The sequence below is a fragment of the Gastrolobium bilobum genome, unplaced genomic scaffold, assembly GCF_033153095.1.
Source record: "Gastrolobium bilobum isolate Gb01-03AN ecotype WA unplaced genomic scaffold, APGP_CSIRO_Gbil_v1 utg4904, whole genome shotgun sequence".
NCBI lineage: Eukaryota > Viridiplantae > Streptophyta > Magnoliopsida > Fabales > Fabaceae > Gastrolobium > Gastrolobium bilobum.
This window is the reverse complement of record NW_026895085.1, coordinates 84688-107406: the sequence shown is the minus strand read 5'-3', so window position 1 is coordinate 107406 and position 22719 is coordinate 84688. Positions and strand designations below refer to the sequence as shown.

At 33.0% G+C, this 22719-nt stretch overlaps 1 protein-coding gene across 1 annotated transcript; it reads right to left on the bottom strand.

Moving 5' to 3' along the window:
* Positions 1-1580: 1580 nt before the first annotated feature.
* On the bottom strand, positions 1581-13000 carry LOC133283790 (uridine kinase-like protein 5). Its single transcript, XM_061480992.1, has 15 exons — positions 12868-13000; positions 12685-12776; positions 11966-12035; positions 11733-11848; positions 11478-11574; positions 10457-10536; positions 9186-9380; positions 8979-9062; positions 8837-8897; positions 8336-8396; positions 7424-7517; positions 7260-7332; positions 6563-6645; positions 6324-6466; positions 1581-1617 (listed from the first exon to the last, which is right to left on the bottom strand). The coding sequence occupies exons 1-15, from the start codon at positions 12998-13000 to the stop codon at positions 1581-1583; spliced, it is 1419 nt and encodes a 472-aa protein (XP_061336976.1).
* Positions 13001-22719: the final 9719 nt, after the last annotated feature.

The window sequence follows — 22719 nt, the reverse complement described above, 5'->3', positions numbered from 1 at the left end:
ATATATATAATGACTGTGGAGCTTATCCTATTTTCTGGCTAGCAGATCTTGTTGCAATAACATTGGCAGAAGATCATCGTCTACAAAAAGCTGGAGCTTATCCTATTTTCTTAAACATGTAGTCAAAGCCTAGTATGGTAGCACCTTTTTGTGTATTAATGCAGGTCCATAGTTGTTCATGATCCCTGACCCGAACCCATTATTGGTTTTTCTATTGAAGGTGGTTAGTTTTATTATTTCCAACCATTTAGCAATTGTTTCATGATTTCCTCACTCCTAGTGTAATATTCTTCTATACAGTTATCCAATTAGCAAATTTGAGGAGGCTGAATAAACTTATAATGTCCATGATTGACTTAATAGGCTTTTCAGGGGCTAAAACATCTGTTCTGTGATTGTTTCATACGGTAAGAGAATAATATAAATTATTAATGTAATCTCACCTAATAGCTTAAGTTTTGTATTAAATTGGTTCTTTACATGATAATAGAGTTCGGTGTCACGAGTTCGATCCTCACTGCCCCTCATTTCATTAATAATTAATTTAGTATTGTGGAATTTCTTAGCACAAGTATTGTCCACCCTTCAAGTCCAGTGGGCTCTCATATGAGAGGGTGTATTAAAAAATAATATAAACCATAATGTAGCCTCTGTTGGAATATTCAAGTGTGATGGAGTCCCACATTGGTTGGTAATGAGCTAAGTGAAGTGCATATGAGTAAGAGGACCCATAAATATAATGCATTAAGGTTTTGAGTTGTAACATAGTTTCGGACCCACTTGATATGAATTGAAAGAAATATTTGTATGTAATTGAACTGAGTAATATCTGTACAAGAGTTCTCTATTTAAATAGACTAAAAGACCTAATAGGCTAAGCCCAAATACACTTATAGAGAATCCTAACTATTACAAAATAATAAAATAATTTTAATATTTACAATACTGTCCCTCAAGCTGATGAATGGATATTTATCATTCTAGGCTTGGTAGTAAGTTCTTGAAATCTATCATTAGGAAGACCCTTAGTTAAGACATCAGCCAATTGACGACCAGAAGGAATATATGGAGTAGTGATCAGTCCACTGTCTAATTTCTCTTTAATGAAGTGGCAATCAATCTCAATATATTTGGTTCGATCGTGTTGAACTGGATTGTGGGCTATGCAGATAGCTGACTTGTTATCACAAAGTAACTTCATAGATCCTTCATATCTCACCTTGAGATCATTGAGAATGATTTTCAGCCATAATAACTCACAGATGCCTTGAGCCATAGCTCGAAATTCTGCTTCTGCACTTGATCTAGCAACCACATTTTGCTTTTTACTTTTCCATGTTATAAGATTTCCATAGAGAAACATACAATAGCCTGAAGAAGACCGTCGGTCAGTCACGGATCCAGCATAATCGGCGTCTGTATAAACTTCTAAAGATAGGTTTCTTCCTCTCTGGAACAATAGTCCTTTACCTGGTGTGCTTTTCAGATATTGGAGAATCCTGTCCACAGCTCGCAAGTGTTTCTCCCTCGGATCATGCATAAATTGACTAACAACACTAACTACATAAGCTAAATCAGGTCTAGTATGAGCTAGATATATCAATCTTTTCACTATTCGTTGATATTGTCCTTTGTCAATTAGAGAGCTCTCATTTTCACTTCCTAGTCTGTGATTCTTCTCAATCAGAGTACTAGAAGGTTTACACCCAAGTTTTCCAGCTTCTTTAAGGAGGTCAAGAACATACTTTCTTTGACAAATAAATATCCCTTGCTTTGAATGAGCAACTTCTATTCCAAGAAAATATCTCAGTTTTCCAAGATCTTTAACTTCAAATTCAGCAGTCAGTCTTTTTTTCAGAGCACATTTCTCACCTATATTATCTCCTGTTAAAATAATGTCATCAACATAAACTAGAAGTATAGTGGTCTTACCCTCCTGAGAATGTTTAATGAAAAGTATATGATCCCCTTAGCTTTGTTTGTATCCCAATGAAAGCATAACTTTAGTAAATCTTCCAAACCAAGCACGCGGGGATTGCTTCAAGCCATACAATGCCTTCTTTAACCTACAAACTTTATTATCTCCATTTGTAAAGTTAAATCCTGGTGGAATCTCCATGTAAACCTCCTCTTCTAATTCACCATTGAGGAAGGCATTTTTCACATCAAATTGATTCAAATCCCAGCTAAAATGAGCAGCGAAGGACAATAGAACTCTTACAGTGTTCATTTTGGCCACTGGAGCAAATGTTTCTTCGTAATCAATGGCATAGGTCTGTGTGTATCCCTTGGCTACCAGTCGAGCTTTATACCTCTCAAGAGTTCCATCAGAATTATACTTCGGAGTATACACTCATATGCACCCTACTGTCCTTTTTCCATTTGGCCTGCCAACAACTTCCCATCTATTATTCTTCTCCAATGCAATCATCGCCTCAAGCATGGCTTGAACCCAATTATCATCTTTTAATGCTTCATGTACTGATTTCGGGATTGAAATGGAGTCAAGTGCTGTAATAAAACTTCTATGCTGCATAGAGAGATTCTTAGAGGAGACAAAACGAAAAATAGGATGTTGGGTACAAGACATTTTCCCTTTCCTTACAGTAATGGGTAAGTCATCAGAATTAATATCAGTTTCAGGAATAAAAGAAGTAGTGTGTTCAGTACTTACCAGTGGTTCAGGTGATTGCAGTTGCTAGTGGGACAGTGTGGGTTGTTTCTTCCTTTGGTACTATAGTTTAGGTGTCCCAGTTTTGCATACTTTCTATCTATCAATAGGAGGCATGTCACATGAGGAATCAGATGAATTTTTAGCCTCAACAATTAAGTCTTCCTTCTCATTGTCATGTAGTGTAACTACTGGAGTAGAAGATGTAGGTAACACAAAGGGAGACTCAGACTCGAAGAAAATGGATGAAGCTTCTATATTGTTCTCCCCCTGAAGCTTATGGTGTAGAAAGTAAGACTCAGATTCATGGAAGTTAACATCCATAGAGAAAAAGAATTTACGACTCGAAGGATGGTAACATTTGTATCCTTTCTTGTTGGGAGCATAACCAAGGAAGACATACTTAAAGGCTCTAGGCTCTAATTTACTCCGATGTTGTTTGTAGATATGGACGAAGGCAACACATCCAAAGATACAAGACTGAAGACATAGCATAATTGGAACAGAAGGAAAAAAAAGAGGTTATGAGATCAATAGGACTTACATGGCCAAGGACTCTGGAAAGCAGGCGGTTGATCAAATAGGCTACAGTTAATAAGGCTTCTCTCCCGTAAGAGTTGGATACAGATGTTTGAAACAATAATGCTCAGGTGACTTCAAGCAAATGTCGATATTTTCTTTCAGCAACCCCATTCTATTGAGAGGTGTCCACGCATGTGAGCTCATGAATCATACCCTTATCTGAAATGAATTGTGACAGACGCTGGTTGACATAATTCATACCATTATCAGATCTTAATCGTTTAATACTTTTACCAAATTGTGTCTCGAGCATTTTATAAAATCGAATAAACAATTTTGGTACTTCTGACTTATCTTTCATCAATAATATCCATGTCATCCGAGTGCAATCATCAATAAAAGAAACAAACCACCTAGCACCTGAAATATTATGTACTTTAGAAGGGCCCCAAACATCCCAATGGATAAGAGTAAAGGGCTCAATACTCTTTATTGAACTTGAAGGAAAGGGCACACGATGATGTTTCGCAAGCTCACAAACATCGCAATGGAAGGAGTCAATTGATTGATCCTTAAACAAAGAAGGAAACATTGACTTCAATAAGCCAAATGACGGGTGCCCTAGGCATTTGTGATGAAGCCAAATCTGTAAGAATAAAGTAGACGGGTGATGACTCACCAATAATTGATTCTCGTTATCCCTTGTAGTATGCTCTGGAATGAGATAGTACAACCCACTCTGCTCTTTAGAAATTCCAATTGTCTTCCCCCGTGGTGATATCCTGAATAACACAATAAAAATAAGGAAGGTTGAATTTGAATGTTACCAGAACCCACAACTAATTTGTGGGATCCATCAACTACAACTATAGTACGAATACCACTAGTACGGCGATATGAAAGAAACAGATCAGCTAGACCAGTCATATGATCAGTTGTACCAGAATCCATAATCCACGAATTTTTGAAATTAGTGCAAGTAAGAAAAGAAAGAGGGTGTGTGATCTTACCAAACATAGTAGACCAGAACAGTAAAAACAAATTTCCCTTTTTTCCCTTTTTTTTTTGTTAAATCAAAAAATCAACAAAGATCAACAAAAACGCAAACCAAATGAAGTCCAATCAAAGAGATCAACACAGATCTAGACAGAGAAGGAAAAGACGATCAAAACGACGGTGGTAGGAGACGGAGACTCGTCGTCTCGCGCCCTTACGCGACAGTGATGTTGTCGGCGCGTGGACTTTGTGCGCAGAGAGAGTGGAGCCGGGTGGGAGCGCGTGGGTGGTCGGCCGGAGTTGGGCTTTTCACGGCGAGGTCGCCCGGAGGTTGTGGTCCTATCTGTGGCTGATTAAAGTTCAAAGGGTCGCCAGAAAATGCTTTTCCGTTGATGAACAGTAGCGATGGATTGTTTAGGCTGATCTGCTCGTTGGTTGAATGGAAAATGTCTGAAAACTTATAGATCTGTGAAAAAGGATTCGAATAAGGTCCTCTCGGTCCAAAAGGTCCCCGAAAAATTTTCCGGTGGTGGCGAGAGGAAAACAAAAGAAGGTTTCCACTCTAACGGCGACAATCGCGGAAGCAGAGTCCTCAGAATCAATAGCTTTGATACCAAATGTATTAGGATTTAGCCCATTAGGTCTTTTAGTCTCTTTAAATAAAGAACTCTTGTACAAATATTACTCAGTTCAATTATATACAAATATTTATTTCAACTTGGTATCAGAGCCTCGTGTCCTGGGCTCGATCCTCGCCGCTCCCCACTTTCTCTTGTGGAATTTCTTAACACAGGTAAGCTAGGCCTGATGCATCATCCACCTTTCAAGTTTAATGCACTCTCTTGTGAGGGGGCTTGTTAGTGTATAATATAAACCATTAAAGAGGCCCTCACCTAACAGCTTAAGCTTTTGGGTTGAATTGGTTCTGTACAATATAGTTGTTGAAACTTAACCCATTTATGGTGGTCTCCCGCCACGAGCTCCCCCCTGGGCCGCCTGATAGTGGTATCAGAGTCTGGTTAGGCTCAAGCTAACCTGATGATTTGGCTAGAGGCAGGTTGTGTATTTGGGCTAGGGTCCTCGATTGAGGGGGAGCGTATGTTGGATTTCACACTTTAAGGGAAGATTGTTGAAATATTTAAGTATGATATAGTCTCACATTGGTTGGTAATGAGATAAGTGAAGTGCATATAATATAAGTGAAAGGGCTCATGAACCCAATGCCTTAAGGTTTTGATTTGTAACATGGTACTGGACACACTTGATATAGTTGGTAAAGCTTAACCCATTGGTGGTAGTCCCCGCCATAGGCTCTCCCCTTGACCCGCCTGACAGCTTCACTTAATAGCTTAACCTTTGGGTTGAATTGGTGAGAATGTGGTCTCACTACAGTGATTGCTTTAAAGTATTTCTTTTGTGTAAATAATGGTGGCCTAATCTTAGCATTATTGTTATTGGTTGTATCTTGTTTCTAATAATATATTGAACACTCCGACTATAGCCAAGTTATATTGAAAAACCATCATGGTGTTATTGTATACACATAAAAAATAATGCTTTCAACGCAGATGAAAGGATAGTTACATTGTTTACTTTGCATTTAGTCCATAACTTAAGTCCCAGACGCAGACAAAGTCAACGAGGATCAGGGGCAGCACCCCATAGAGGCCTTGTATTGCTTTGGACCTCAGGATTATTTATAATTTCTTTTCTTTAGTAGTTTTGATTGAGTTCATGAATAACTATTGCGGGTTAAGGGTTTTTAACCCTATTTTCATTCGCTTATAACTAAGTACATTGTAACTAGTGCACTGAGGAGAATATAATAACAGACTTACATTGTAACTTGTTGGAGGTAACCTTACATTGAGGAGAACCAGGGTAAAACATGTCTCCTATTTTTTTCTTCTCTACTTTTTCTATTTTCGATTGTGTGTGTCATTACTTAGTTAATTGCCAAGAGAACTGCTATATTAATGACCTTTTAGTTAGCTATCAAGTTTTATATTATTCTTTATTAGGATGTTTCAGGCTTTCAGTACAAACTGCAATATGCAAGCCGTTTTGTTGGAAACAAGAAGCAATGTTGTTGAAGGTTTCATTCAGTCATGGATTTGCTTTTTGAGCTAATCATTCATCAGTGGCAAAGTAACGATCACCAAACTCCCCCAAGCCAGGGACCACACGAGAATCCTCATTTAGTGATGAATCAATCTCTGATGTCACAAGTTTAAGCATTGGAAATCTCTCACAAACAGCATTTATTCCCTGTGGTGCCTGCATCATGCAGTTTAATTAGTAATAGTGCAGGGAATCCAAAATGCACAAGCACAGGTAAAAATAAGGAAGCAGCAAATTATCAAAGTGACTCACTGCTATTAAATTTAGAAAGATAATGTTGGATTCTGGTACACCCTTCTTGAGAAGCAGAGAGATAGCTTTGACTGCAGAATTTCCTGATAATCATTTAACTATTAGACATTGCAGGAGAATTTAGGAAGCAAGGATACAATACTTGGATATGATATAACATGTAAAATTAGTTAAGAATATGATAAAAGTGCATAACATAGGTAACGAATGTTTTAAAAATTTAGCATTAATTAATAAAATACTGTCATTTATGTAATTATTGTGATATACTTATTTGCATTTGTATAATATTCAAAAGAAGAAAAGTAAAAAAGTTGCAAAATGTAACTAGGAATATCAGAAGTGTTGGTGAAATGTCTAACACGTATCCAACACAGGTAGGTCATGTAAAGAATAATTTCAACGCAAAAGTTTAAACTGTTTGGTGAAGGTACATTAATGGTTTTAGATTTATATTTGTGCAGCACAATTCATAAGCTCACCTATGTGTGCTAAGAAATTTCATAATATTTAATTTTTCATTAATAGAATGGTGAGCGGTGAGGATTGAACTCGTGACCACTTAGTCAAAAAAGCTCTCATATCATGTAAAGAACTATTTCAATCCAAAAGTTTAAGTTGTTGGGTTGAATTGGTTGCTTTACAGGTCAGCTATTCTAGTGGAGAATATAGAGTTATGCAATATAATCTGTTATACCTGTGGCAAGAACTGGATCAAGTAGCAAAACATGACGGCTTGCAATGTCTGATGGTAGCTTCTCATAGACTAACTGCATTACATTGTGAGATTATGAGATAATCACCCTAAGCTAAATGCAGCAAGAATAGGAAAATGCAAGTGGGACAATATATTGGCCTAACCTGCCGGCCGTTTGTGCCATGTCCATGAATAAGGATTTTACCAATTTTGATTCCCTTGCAGCATGCTCTTAATGCATTTTCCATGCTTTCTCCACTGATTTTAAAAAATAGGGAAGAGTATAATTCAAAGAAGAATTGTTAATAACAAGTTTGATATGTTTCAGACACCTAAAAATTAAGGGGGAAAAGTGTAGAACCAAAGGTTTTTTAACTCATAAGGGGGAACACATGCAATATGCATTTCTAGTACTGAGCAAAGCAACTAATGGTTATTTCAAAGGTTCATTTATGACTCATTGAGTATTCAGAGGCACAATTCAGAGTGAAAAAAATTACTTTGGATTTGTGGACACAGATGGTTATGTTCACTTCTGTGGCTAACATATCTCAAATTGTCATATCCAGATGGGAACTATGCTTTGACCTTTGGCATTCCAGGGCAAGAAGTCATAATATTTTCAACACCTCATGATGCTCAAGACTTGGTGTATCACTTATTAAAGCTAGAAAAAAATAACTCACCTAACTGCATTTATTCTTCCGTTTATTTATGGTTATTGCCTCCTAAAGTCCATTTTTTCTACTTTTAGAAGAGTACTTAGGGGAGTACTAAAGATATGCTCACTGATATCATTGAGTTCTGAACTCAAACTTCAGGGACATTTAATGGAAATCTATAGAATCAAGGGTATCATATCATGCAGGATCTTTTATTCCAAAATTGATTAAAGGGGAAGGATCCGTTTACACACTTTTTTTACAAACTCTTACAAATTACACTATGTTCTACTGGGAGAAGATAGTGTGATTAGTGTTCTCTTGGAAAAAGATAGTATAGTTTGTAAGAGTTTGTAAACAAAAAAGTTTGTAAATATAACTTGCCCCTTGATTAAAACACTTAAAATTAAGTACCTTCTAATGACTGATACTCCGCACAGCCTGCTACAGAAGACAACACCTGAGTATACCGATCCTGAAGCCATAGGATAAAACTTAAGAATACTTCACCCCTTTCAGTGGTAATATTATAATTAAATTATAGTTACACATACTCTGTGAAAATAAGTGCACAATTTTTACCCAGGAAAAGTTTTCTTTTCTATTCCCTTTTTTTCTTAATTTTAGCACAGGGTTAGAATGTTTTCTAATGCCTTAACTATTTGAGGAGCATGTAATAGACAGACCCCCATTACAACCTAGAGTAAGAATAGTTTGATACATTGAAGCAATGGTCTAGTGTAACATAGTTTATGAATAGAGAAATTGATCTTGGAATAAGGAATTTTTGTTGTTCTATATCATTGAATATGTACCACATGAATCATAACATTAAAAATATAGTTAAAATGGGAAAAATGAACCGCATAACTGAGGTAATAAGTAATAACCACATGTTTGTTCTAACATAGCTACCTGTTGGTGTAATGACCTGCTTTTCAGTAAAAGGAAGGTGTCCCAGTCCATGCTCGACAACCTTAAAAATCAATACAAAGTCATCATGCTTCATATTTAAGATCATTTTCAGCATTATTTCTATTAATCCAAACTTTCTTACCAGCCTAATTAGACGGTCTGAGTAAAAGACAAAGTCATGCTTTGTTGTTCTGACATCACGGATGAGAGTATGCATTCCTTTTATCTGAGTATAAACAATGATGGCAATTCAGATTCATATATCATCATCATCATCATTTTCATCCTAAGCTTTATCTACATTCTATTTGTGTACAAGATAGAACATACATATGACTGATAATTTTACCTGAAATGTTGAAAACATAAGAAAAATGTTTGGATATATTTTGCACATATCATGCTGGCCAAGCTTCGTACGTATATTTTGTACTATCAAGTCAATGGCAACATCATTATCTCCTCCTCCTGGGATGATAATATCGGCATATTTTTTTGTTGGCAGTACAAAATCTTCAAAACTGGGCTTCACAAATCTGGAATACTGAATATTTATTTTGTAATTAGTCAGGGAGGATTCTAAACATTTTTTAAACAAATTGGAGTAAGTTAGATGCTGAAAAAGAGTTACAAGAACACTAAAACTCTTCAATTATTTTATCATATATATAATCAATATTCACATAATGCAGGATTAAACTTTCATCATTATAGATTGGTATATCTTTGTATTTCTAATTTAACTTCATTCACCTTTGACAAATATGGGATCAAATTGCATGCAAACAATTGATCTTTTAGATCATTATCTGATCTCAAAAGCAAGTAAAAAAATGTAAATTCCTTCATCCTTTTGGTATGTTTCATGGGTTCCTAACAGATGCAAGTGAAGGTGGTGGTCAAGACATAATAGACACATTACATTTTAGAGTTGCATCTATAAGGGGATTTGAATCTAAAAATGACTGAATGTATTTAATGGGTGTAGCTCAATTGGCAACACACGCACAATAGGTGGAAAGAGAACCTGGGTTCAATTTTCACCAAAAACATCTTTGGGGATGAGGGAGAGTTTTAACTGTGAGTAAACCTCAACTCGTGATTAGTCTCATATCCAGCTCAAAAAGTTGTAGCTTATAGGAATATCTCAGGGCCAACTTGTTTCAAAAAGGTAATTAAGGTCGGTATACCAAATAAAAATAAAAATTACTGAATGTAAAAAAATCCTATCAAATGTAGTGCTTAAGAACTTGATTCTAATTATTAACTTAATTCACAAGAAACCATATTGACATATTAAGAATGCTTCACTTTTATAGTCCAAATGAAGAATGCAGCTATCTTAGATCTTATTTACATTGATTAGATGGAAACTGCAACAGCAATGCGTCATGACTCAACCATGTAACTAAGGATATGTAACCTTAAATTAACTTCCCTTAATTCCCATTAAACATTCACCAGACAAAATCTCATGAAAATATGGTTTATTTTGTAAGTAGTAGCATTGTCCTTACTCTTTTTTTCTCCAGAAAATGTTACAAAACTTGCCACCAGAACTGAGAATTCAAATGGAAATTATACAAATGAATATATAAAAGAAAAAGTGAGTTCACTAACTTGGTCCAGAACATTCTGAATGTTCCTCCCACGTTCAATAGCAAGACGTTGAATCCTCCGTGTAAGGCGCACATCAGAATCTGCAATGCTTAAACCATGGTAGCATTTTTAATTCAAGCATATATTTGTATCACTAGTACTTATTGTAGTGCTCACTAATTGACCTGGCTAAGGGAAAAAAAATTTAATAAATAAATAACATTGGAAGACAATCACAGTAATTTCATGCTATAAAATTTGAACCATAAGGAAAAAAAAAATATAGAAGAAAAGAGATTATGATACATCATTTTCTAAGTTTATGATGCTACAAGATTTCTGCATTTTATAAGCCGAAAAAGAAAGAGCAGGAGAAATACAACAACAACAAAAAAAAAAAAAAACTATCACCATATTTATTGAGGCTTGGCAAAAAAGTTTGTAATGCTGTTTCAGAGCTCATGATTAATGATGTATCGTTTCAAATGACATGCTCAACAATGTAAACATTCTATTGGTAATTTATCTGTTTTCTTGTTCAAGTGTTGTCTGCATGGATAAGAGGAAAGAAGAAAAAATACACTCCTTGTTAAACCCCGACTAACAAGGATAGGGATAAAGACAACCCTTGTAAGAAGCCTTATTGTTTTCTAGATTTGAACATGTGACTTTTCAATTACAAAAGAAGCAATAGAATAGTTTTATCACTACTCTAAACTCGCCTTCTTATGGATGTTGGATATTTGTGGGCCTCGGGAATTTTTTTATTTTATTTTTTACTTTTAGTAATTTGAGATTTGAACATGAATAGCTACTATTTTTTAGAGTTTCTAATCCTATTTATATTTTCCTTATAAATAAACCTTTTTTGTAATGAGTGTGATATATAGTATAACATTGTTGGACGTAGCTCACATCGGGCAAACTAGGGTAAATCTGTGTCTCCATTTTTTATTCCCTTTGCTTTTTTCTGTTTTGCGATTGTGTGTGTGATTGTTTCAATTCCAACAATAGATAAGAGAGAAATTCAGGAATAACTAACCTCCATCAACAAAGATCTTCATGTTCAAAATATCACGGACACGAGGATCGTGAAGAACTAATATCCCTTCTAAAATTATGATATCTGCAGGATTAACCTACAAATGATCATAAAGAAAAGAATTGTGAAGACCCTGCAGATTATATCAACAGATCAATGCATCCAAAACAGTGACGTAATAACTTTGTTTCTTCTAACACACCAATCTCATTATATGAAATAACAAAAAGTACACACCAAAATGTAGATTAGTACCTCACGTTCAGGTTGAGTTCTCTTACGGCTCTTCATATCATAATTGGGAATGGTAACACCTTCTCCACGTTTTAATTTCTCCAAATTTGAAAGCATAAGCTCAGTATCAAATGCATCTGAAGATTAAGGGCCAATAATTCTTGTATTGGATTTTATTTTCTAACAAATTCTGTATCAAAATATGTCTTTCATATGCTACACAAAATTTGAAAAACCATTCATTATGTACTCACCAGGATGATCAAAGTTGTACTCGTTAATTTTCTGTTGCAACTTGTCACTCAAAGAGTGGTAAAAGGAGTCCTATAAAATCATGTGTTAAATGAATTATAAGTAAAATTTCTAGAATCAAACTTTGGCGTGGAAAAGGATTTGGACAAAACAATAACACTAATGATATGGACAGATACAATGCGCCCCTCCGCAATTGGATGCATGATCTAACCCAAACAACATCTAGGCAAGAAATCCTCTATAAAAAGAGAAAATCACCTCATCTAAAAACCTAATCTCTTCTTAGTTATTGTGTACACACCCCACCCTCTCTGTCTCTCTATCACTCGAGTGATCTCCTGTTTACGATTGTCTCTTCCATAAACACCGTAAACCCAATATCCAACATCAACCTCGGATCCACGAGATCAAACAACTAACATTTCACATTTCTGATAGGTAAGAAAAGTAAACACTATTCATTCATCAATTTATCCAAACAAAAAAAATACAAAAATTAGCCCACCCTGCTTTCTTCCATTCAACAAAATACTTATTAACAAGCTATGAAGCACCGATACTTCTTAAAAAAAATTTCAACTTATCGGATACGCTTATCAGAAACGTATCGGATACGTATTGTTTGGTAATCGACATCCTGTATCATCGAGAACGTATCGAAAACGCCGTATCGGTGCTTCATATTTAATAAGAGTACATATTATTGAAAATTAATTACTTGATTAATGAGAACTACACGTCGATCATGAAGCTGGGTGTTTATCATGTTGCACACAGTTGTTTTCCCAGATGCAGTTCCACCAGTAACACCTGAACAAATTTCATTTTTAATTTGAAAACAAAAATTTAGTATGAAATTGAAAAGAAAAAAAGGTTGTTAAGTGAAAAAAAAATTTGTTACCAATGAAAAAGGGTTGCTTGGGGGATGATGGAGCTTTGAAGGCATTATTAGATTGGAGCGAAAGCTTGTCCTTAACGCATTGATTCAATGGCAATGCAATCTTTTTCCCAGAACTGTTCATCTCTATTACCATCTATATAACTAAGATCTTTGTAATATACACATAACACATTTATCTATACTTGAGATCAAAACGCCCCAACACATACGGTCAAGGAACATTACCCACCTTTTATCTCTGCTAGTGTTTTGGGAAATTTGTTACTCGCTTATTATTTAGTTTAATTTGACTAATGTATACATTACTTTGCGTTGTTAGTTATTAGTTTCTATTTATAGAAATGTTATAAAGCGTAGATACGTTTTGGTAGATATAAAACAAAACGGAACACGGTTGAGGAATCCCATTGTGGATGGGTGAAATTTCACATTGGTTAGACTAAGTGAATACCATCTAAGTGAAGGATACATGCACCACATCTAATGCCTTAATATTTTGGGTTTGATTGTGATGTCCAAATCCACTTAATGTCGCTACTCACTTAGTCCATGAATGATGGTCTCTTCCAGCCATGAGCTCCCCCTACTGGCCCAGCAAACATAACATATGAGTTGTATGTTTATATTTGGTGCATTTCAATAATAAACACATAATAAGACATGGGTTAAAATAGTGGATTATTTATTTTATTTTATTTTGGTACAATAAAAAAGGTATACATGGGTTAAAAATGTGGTTTATTTTAGTTTCACTAGAAATGATGCATATTTTGTTGCATTTTATCCGCGCACTACAAGCTATCTAAATGATTTATTGTTTTCATGTTTAGAAACAAATAGATGTGGGTTTGATTAGTAATGTAAGCTCAAGTGTTGCGTAATGATGCATACATATATAAAGCTCTTCTTTATTTCTTTTTTTATAAATTCCGGTATCCGATCGACAACGGGTGTCGATTAATCCAAATTCGAACCATAATCAGAAAGGTGATAAAACTCTCCCAACTAAATATCTAACAATTATGTATCCAAGACTCGAACTCAAAATCATACTTTAAGGTTGTGATGTTGTTGTAGAGTTTTCTAATATTGTGGTTATGGGTTGTGGATGGGGGCTCCTTCGAGTGCTATGGTAGAAAGAAGGTGATAATTCACCTACAAGGACTCTGACATTCAATCTATAGGCAAATATAGTGGAGTATATGTACGTACTTACGGAGCGTTTGGTATAGGAGAAATTTTTTTTAATCTGGGAAATAATTATTACTGAAATATAGTAGAAAATATATTTTACTGCAATATTACTAAAAAGCTGTTTGGTAGACACATATTTTCCCGGAAAATTAAGTTAATTTTAATGAGTTTGTGTTTGGTTGGTTATGAAATATGAGTGAAAATGTGAGGTTATTTTACCAAAATAATCTCACCTTTACCAATTGATTCAAATCTTCTAACCAACGTTGAAATAGCTTCGGAACAGATCTGGAGACAAAATGAAACAGATATGGAACTGAACCTTATTAACCACATATGAGAAGCAGATCTGTACCAAACGCCAGCCACATTCGTTGAAATAGCTCATATAGTTCTTCATATCAACCGCTTCATAGATCCTGGATCAGACTTCGAACGACTAGCAGTGTTTGATGGTAGAGTCCTCTGCACGTTGAAATATCATAGGGAGCTGTTGTTGCCATATTCACAAACTGAAGCCACCAACTCCATTTGTTCAAAGAGCCTACAATCAAATAAGGTTATTTTGGTCCACCTATTCACAAATATTTTTTCACATGCCCGGGTAACCAACTATTCCACATTTTCTTTGGGCTTCCTGCAACACTAGCCGTACGAGTCTTAACACACAAAAGCAAAAAACGGGAGATTTGTTTACCCGGAAAACTTTTTCCTTTTTTTGATACCAAACGTGGTATATTATGCTTCCCAATATTACTTTCCCATGGAATCAAATATAATCCACGTACCAAACAGGCCCTTAAGAGCTTATGCCTCTACATTTATAAAGTTTTGGTGCGTGTGATATGACCCAACAAATAGCTAACAGAGAGCAAAAGCCTTCGTGATAATCGTCTAGTTTATCTCTTTTTCTCATGAAAAAAGAAGCATAAAAATTCTCAAACTATAGACAATATCATGATTTATCTCAATTTTAATACATTTATGATTTATTTAAGATTTGCAGATTTTTTTATTTATTTTATTAAGATTTTTGGGCAATTCATTCCTATTTTTTATTATTTTCATATCAGGAATATACTCAAGATAATGAGCAATTTTATGCCAAGATCACGGACAAATATATATAGAACATAGATATATTTAGTGCAATGCAATGTCGCATCTCGCAGATCAATCGATCAGAACCACTGATTTGCGGATGATCATGTAATGGGGTATCCTTGGGAGTTTTTCAATTAGGTAGCATGGTTGGACCTAATTAATCAGGGATCCAATATACTGATCCAAAACAACATTATTATTCAAAGACTTGTAAAGGACTTGTGAAAATAAAGTTTAATGTCACCTTAACGAATTGTTATAATACAATTATGAATAAGACATCCAAAGTAAATATTCTCATATTTGGGTTCGTTTTTTTCTGCAATAAGCAGGATACGACGTCGTTTTGGAACGAAAATTATAATGTTTTGTAATTTTAATTTATTTCACAGTTATAATAGTCTTTATATTTATATTTTTTTAAGATTTCAATATCAAAACGACGTCGTTTTAAGAATAAATGCAGATAACTTATCTGTAGTAACTGCAGAAACATTTTTTCCTTAGTGATAACTTTTATAATGAATATTTGAAAGTCCACTAAAAATATCAATATGTTTGACAACTATTCTTAATATGGGTATTTAAAAAACCAAAACAAAAGTATGGGAGTTGAAGAAATTCCCACTTCTAAAAAATCATGTTTGTACTTTATTTAAGGTTGACTTGAGATGCGTTGAGCGTTGAAGGCACTTTAGCGGTGGACTCTGAATTTGAGTTTGAGGCAACATAATTGAACAGGGGACCATTATCCGTATGTCTACCTATGAAACGTCAAAATTTTGACATGTTTGGGAAATGGAGAAGATATATTTTCTTTATAATTTTCTATACAATAGTAATTAACTTGTTATTAATTACTCAAAGTAATAAGATATATTTTATATTAAATGAAATCGAATTATTTATAATTAGATATTAATTGAATTTGAATTTTTTAAATTAAAACATAAGAACAATATGGTTGATTAATTCAATATACAACCTTATCAAGGTATTATGAGTTTAGAAGGAAATAAATTGTCCATGAGTAACACGTGATATTGACACCTCCCTTAAATATATAGACTATGTTTTATATATAAAATAAATAAATAAATATTATACAAGAATTATTAATTTGTGTTAAAATGAATTGGCTTGGGAGGGAATTAATGAGGCATCTATATATATTATGGAAAGAATTATAAATTCTAGAATACTCTTTCGTGTATCCATGCATCGTGCAAGTTATCTCCTCCTACTAGAAGTAGTAATTTTTGTTTTTCTAACAATTTTATTTTATTCAAACATTAACCCAAAAATGATTGTATTTTAAAAACAAACTCCACATCCACATTCAGTTTTCATTCTCAAACTCAAAGCCATACACTTTCTGTCATCGTTTTAATATTTGTTGGGCAACCGGGGGAGCCTATAAATGAGCTAAGCGAGAATTTTCAAAATTATTAGTCAAGGGTAAGCTCGAAGAATTACAAATGAACATGTAAGAAAAACTGAACTGTGAACCGAAAAATCGACATTGTTATTACATCATAATATTATTACAGAATTTATAGCCTAACAATTAAAGAATAGAGTTTCATTTCATAAAGGAATTAAAAAAACTATTAAATCAAAGGAGAGCATTTTTGGTACCACAGTCGCAGTAAGTATTCAGTGCATATTTGCTTATGTATTTCTAGAATACATAGTGCACTATGTATTCTAGAAATACATAAGCAAATATGATCGTAGCATAGAACACTCGGTGCAACGATAGTATATTAAATTTTCCCATACAAAATGAGTGCAAATACAAATAGTGGGATGTATTGGTCGAAAAGAAATTAATAAAAAGATTCAGACACCGCATCTCAATCCAAAACCTTAAAGCATTAGGTTTATGGGTCATTCAACTTATATGAATTCCTCATTTAGTCCATTCATAACTAATGTAAAACTTCACTACTCACACTTGAATTTCCAACGGTAGCAATATTATTGATTGTCAGTGTCCAGCGTCATTGGCAAGTTGAATCGTCTCACCTCTGAAATCAACTATTAGATATTGACCCTAAGAGAGGTAACTAAAGAGGAACAAAAGAGAATGAACTCAAGATTATTATTCAGGTGATCAAAACATGTTACATCTCTCCCTTTTATACAACAATTCCCTATAATACAACTCTACTAAGCAATCCCTATAACTACTCATGTGATGAGTCACTAACATAACTGTTCACATGCAATTCCTATAACTACTCATGTGATGAGTCACTAACATAATTGTTCACATGCTTACACATGCCCACCACTAACACATGCTGATCTCTTCACCTAACATTCAACTTTATATTAAAGCTCATTCACTAAGTGAATGCAACTCTTATATTCATTAGTGAGTTACATACATAGTAATTGAGTCATAAGTGTACTACTTAAGTAAGAAGGTGAGAGATGCCGAATAGATTCTCTCAAATCTTATTTCAACATAATCATATACGTGGAAGATCTTAGTCATTTATTCATAGATTAACTATCATGAATCAATTTAATATTATTGACCGTTAATATATAAATAAATAGTTGAAATTTTTAATATAAGATTATCCATTTCTGTAAAGATGCATCTTCACGAGGCAATTAAATTTCATAATTCCCAATTTAGTGTAACTTCAAGTTTGTTTTTTCAAATGTTTTCGAAGAAGTTGTGGATCTTGTAGTTGTAACAATTTAGAGGAGTTTTTTGAAAAAAATTAATAAAATGTTAATAGGATCCGAGTATTAATTATGAACATATATAGCTTTTTTTCTATTTTAGTACATAATATATATATATAGCTTTTTTTAATATGAAATTCTGAATATATAACTTAGTGCTGGTCATAAAGTTAAAAAAAAAAATTAATGAGTTTTTCTTTTTAATAATGTTAGAAATATACCAAATGGTGGTAGCTCAGTTGGCGCATGGGAGCTAAGCAGGTGGGGGTGAGAGCATGTGTTCGAATCTCTCCAGTACCACCTTTGGGAGGGGTTTAAAGCCTTAATCCTGGACTCGCCCCGAATCGGATTAGTTGTGAAGCAATGAACCGATTGAAATATTTTCAAAAAATGTTAGAAATATTGGCTTAGATGCATGATTTATCTTAAGTTGGGGGTTAATGTCGTTGTTAAATTTGAACTGATCATTGACTTTGTCCGAGTACTGGTTCAATAAGTTATCAATACAAATTATGAGTTACTAATCAAAATGATTAAACTTCATTCATATAAAAATGGGTTTAGTGTGTGTACTTTTAGAGGAGGTAAATTGTGTTCTTTTAGTTTTTTACTCTATATACTCCCAGTAGTATATGGTTATAACAAGAAAAATTGTTTTTTTTTTCACTTTTCACCTCAGTTCATATGACAGATGAGAGAAAAAAAAAAAGCAATTTTTTATGTTATAATTATGTACTACCGGTAATACATAGAGTAAAAAAACTAAAATGACACAACTTATATTCTTTTAAAGCAGAAATAGTTTTCCCTAGCTATAAAAATAGGTAATAACATATAATAATAGAAATATTATTAGGAAAGAAATATGATTTTTTTTTTTTGCAAAAAAAAAATATGATATTATATCTACATTTTTTTCATTCCTATTTTAGCTACTTATATCTATATCGTTAAATCACAATTTCAATGGACTTTCATTTTTTGTCTCTCCTCTCATTGTTAATTAAGATTTTGATCGAAGTATATAGAAATAAATAGATAAAATAGGTATAGAAAAAAAATACCCAATGAGATTACAAATTTAAAATATTGTAGCGCCTATTTATGCTTATAGGATGCATGTTCAATCTCCACAAATTGGATAGGGAGTCTAATGGTCTGGTTCCTAACAACACTAATTGCAGTTGATTTAGTAATATAATTAAAACAGTGAGGAAATAGATCCTCTCATCTTAATCATTAATATACAAATCAACGGAAATAATTTTATAATTTTTAATTCCAATATTTTTCTTTCTTATCCCTTATTATTATCAATTTATCCTTATATAATTAGGATTCTCTCACTTAAATTATATGAGAGGATCCCCTCTCAACAAGTGACTATTGGAATTAATTTCTAAAGACAAGGAAGGAACTACAACAATTGAAGCTGGGTCAAAGGATGGCCAGGAGAAAGTTCTAGCTTTGAGCCACGAAATCAATTTGCAATGCATTTTCCACGCTAAATATTATTAGAAAATCCCACTAACTCATTCTTCTAATCTACGAATTGTATTAAATTATATGTATGGCTAAGGACTTTATATATATATTCATAAATCGTAATTAGCGCCCACGACTTTACCAAAAATATATTCTAAAGACAAACATCCATAATCTGTGGATGAGACATATGACTTGCTAAAATTTATATTATTTTTTGAAAAGATAAAATTATACTTAGATTGCGACGAAACATAATCGACCGATCCCATATCCAACAAGTTTCCACCCTCTAAATCTAAACACAGGTACTTCTTATTCTTACTAAAGAGTTGAATATTAATCAAATAGTTTGATTTGAATCGATAGGATTATAACAGCAATTGTGTTGACAAGGACTCAAACTTAAAATTATTAATTAAGTTAAAACAACTCTATATCAATTAACCCACATATTTATGGTTTTACATAAATATATATATATATATATTAAAAGAAATCATTTTCTCATGTAATAGAAAGATAACTTTCTTATGTTGTAAGATATCAAAATTTATATTATCCTTTTTGTTTTTTGTTTTTTTTATCGAGTGGTGAGTCTTACCACTTGTTGTATCTGGTATGAGAGATCTTGCTTACCTTATGTGACTTGATAAAAGAGAAGCTCGTATTTTAATAGGATTTCCAACTTTTTAATATTTATAAAAAAATGGAAAGATATTGTAACAACCAAGTTGTGTTACTACCAATCAATCTCACCATTAGATCGATTATATTGATCCAACGGTTATATTTATTTTCATCTTTGTATGGTTATGATTCTCCTTATTTAAAGTGAAAGCATTAAATATGAGAAATCATAACCATACAAAGGTAGAAATAAATATAAAATATTAAATTTGGAAAATCATAACCATACAAAGATGGAAATAAATATAACCGTTGGATCAACATAATCTATCTAACGGTGAGATTGATTGGTAGTAACATGATAGTAACACAACTTGATTGTTACAATATCCTTCCCCTATAAAAAAAATATAATAAAATCATTTAAAATGAAATAATTCATTTCTCGATTTCATTTCATCATCGAGAAGATTAGTGCTCCGTATTTCTTTTCCTAAACACCTAGAGTTCAAATGCTCATTGCTGGAAAAACAACATTCCCATTGTTTAGGTTGCAAATCTGTAATTTAGGGAAAAAGACAAAAAATTAACCTAAGGGTTTATAATATACATAGAAAAAAATATTTGTTCTTTTAAAGGATAAAAATTTATGTCATTTTACTCAAAATTATTGTATTTTATTTAATATTTAAATTAAAAATTATCAATAACCTCTCATTCTCTCCCATAAGGATTTTTATTGTGTAACTATTTCTCTCACCATAAAATATAATAATTTTGACTAAAATGATACAATTCTATGTCATTTAAAAGAATAAACACTTTCTCACATAGTAGTTTTGACTAAAATAATACAATTTTATATCATTTAAAAGGATAAAAACTTTTATGTATCGAAGAAAATAAAATTATCTCTTGCAACCCCAAAACAACGTTATCTTGGGATTAAAAATTATAAATAAAATGTATTTTCTAAAATTCATAATACAAAAGAGAATATATATTTTCAAAATATACTTTACTTTTAATTATAAATTTCAAAATGACGTCGTATAGGACTTGCAGGAGATAATTTTTCTCCTGTCACGGGAGAAACATTTTTCTCATATATATATATATATATATATATATATATATATATATAATGTCTTTATTTTAAGGGACCAAATGTGTAATTTACAATTTCTCGTGCTTTTACTTGTTGACCAAGTTATTGATATTTGTTTGCTGGCATTTTGTATTTTTATGCAAAATCGATCACTTTTAAGTTTTAAAGAGCGTTTGGATAATTTTTGAAAAATCTTAGACGGTGTGTATATATATATATATATATATATATATATATATATATATATATATATATATATATATATATATATGAGTAAACATTCCTACAGTCACTTTAGATAAGGTTGTTTACAGTTATCTCTTTTTAAGTAATTCTGACCAACGAGACACAAAAATTGCATTTTCTCTTTCCGCTACGTAAACCGACAATGTCTGAGGAGAGAAAAAAAAGAACAATTTTATTGGTATAACTATATCTTACTAGTCAAACTTAGTTAAAAAGGGGTAGTTGCAGATAATGCTATCTAAAGTGGCTGTAGAAATATTTTTTCTTATATATATAATCTCATGTAATAGAAGAAAAGTCATTTCATGTAGGGGTGGCAAAACGGGTCGGCCCGCCCCGACCCACCGACCCGCTGTCAACTCGCCAAAAGTGGGTTGGCCTGCCCCGCCCCGCCTCTTGAATTTGAGTTGAAATCTCCAACCCGTCCCGTTTTTTGGTAGGTTGGCGGGTCAACCCGCTTAAAAAATAAAAAATAATTAAAAATAAAAAATAAATTATATTTTATTAATATTATAATATTACTTATTTTCATATCACATTTCCCTTAGTTTTTTTTCAATCTTAAGCAGTGTTATTAAACCCGGACCGACTCGGCCGGGTCGACCCGGGAATCGGTAAACCGGTCATATAACTGGTCTGGTTGAAGCAACGGACCGGTCATGCATCAGAACCGGTGCGACCCGATCCGACCTGGCCGATTTTCATAAAAACCGGTGACCCGGTCGGTTAACCGGTGACCCGGCCCGATCACACAAAAAAATTCCAAATTTTTTTAAAAAAAAAAATCATAATGGACATATTTGAATATTTTTTTGCTTATTGACTAACATAAATTATGTATTTACAATACTAATATTATCTCAATTATGCACTATGAAAAAAATTTGATTTGATTTATAGTTAGAGATGTCATTTTCTGAACCTAAAGCCTCGTATCATGATCATTATATTTTTGTTTGATCCTTTATTGGATAATAATATGTGATTTATTATTTTTTATATTAAAATATTTGAAATTTTATTTTTTTAGATATTTGAGTATGTTTATAATTTTTTAATATAAATTATGAAATTATATATAATTACCGGGTCATGCGGTTGAACCAGTAACTCACTGGTTAAACCAGTAACCCACTGGTTGAACCAGTAACCCAGTGACCCAGTACCTCAACTGGGTCAATGACTGAGCCGGTTTTAATAACATTGATCTTAAGTCTAAATGTATGTTAATATTTAGTCTGATATTCTTTACGAACTTGCTTTTATCTACATACATAAATTATCTTTGTCATAAATAAAGTTTTTCTTTTATATTTTTTCTAGAGAGTACTAAGATAACAAAAAATTGGATATCACAAAAGCTTAAAAACAAAAAAAAACAC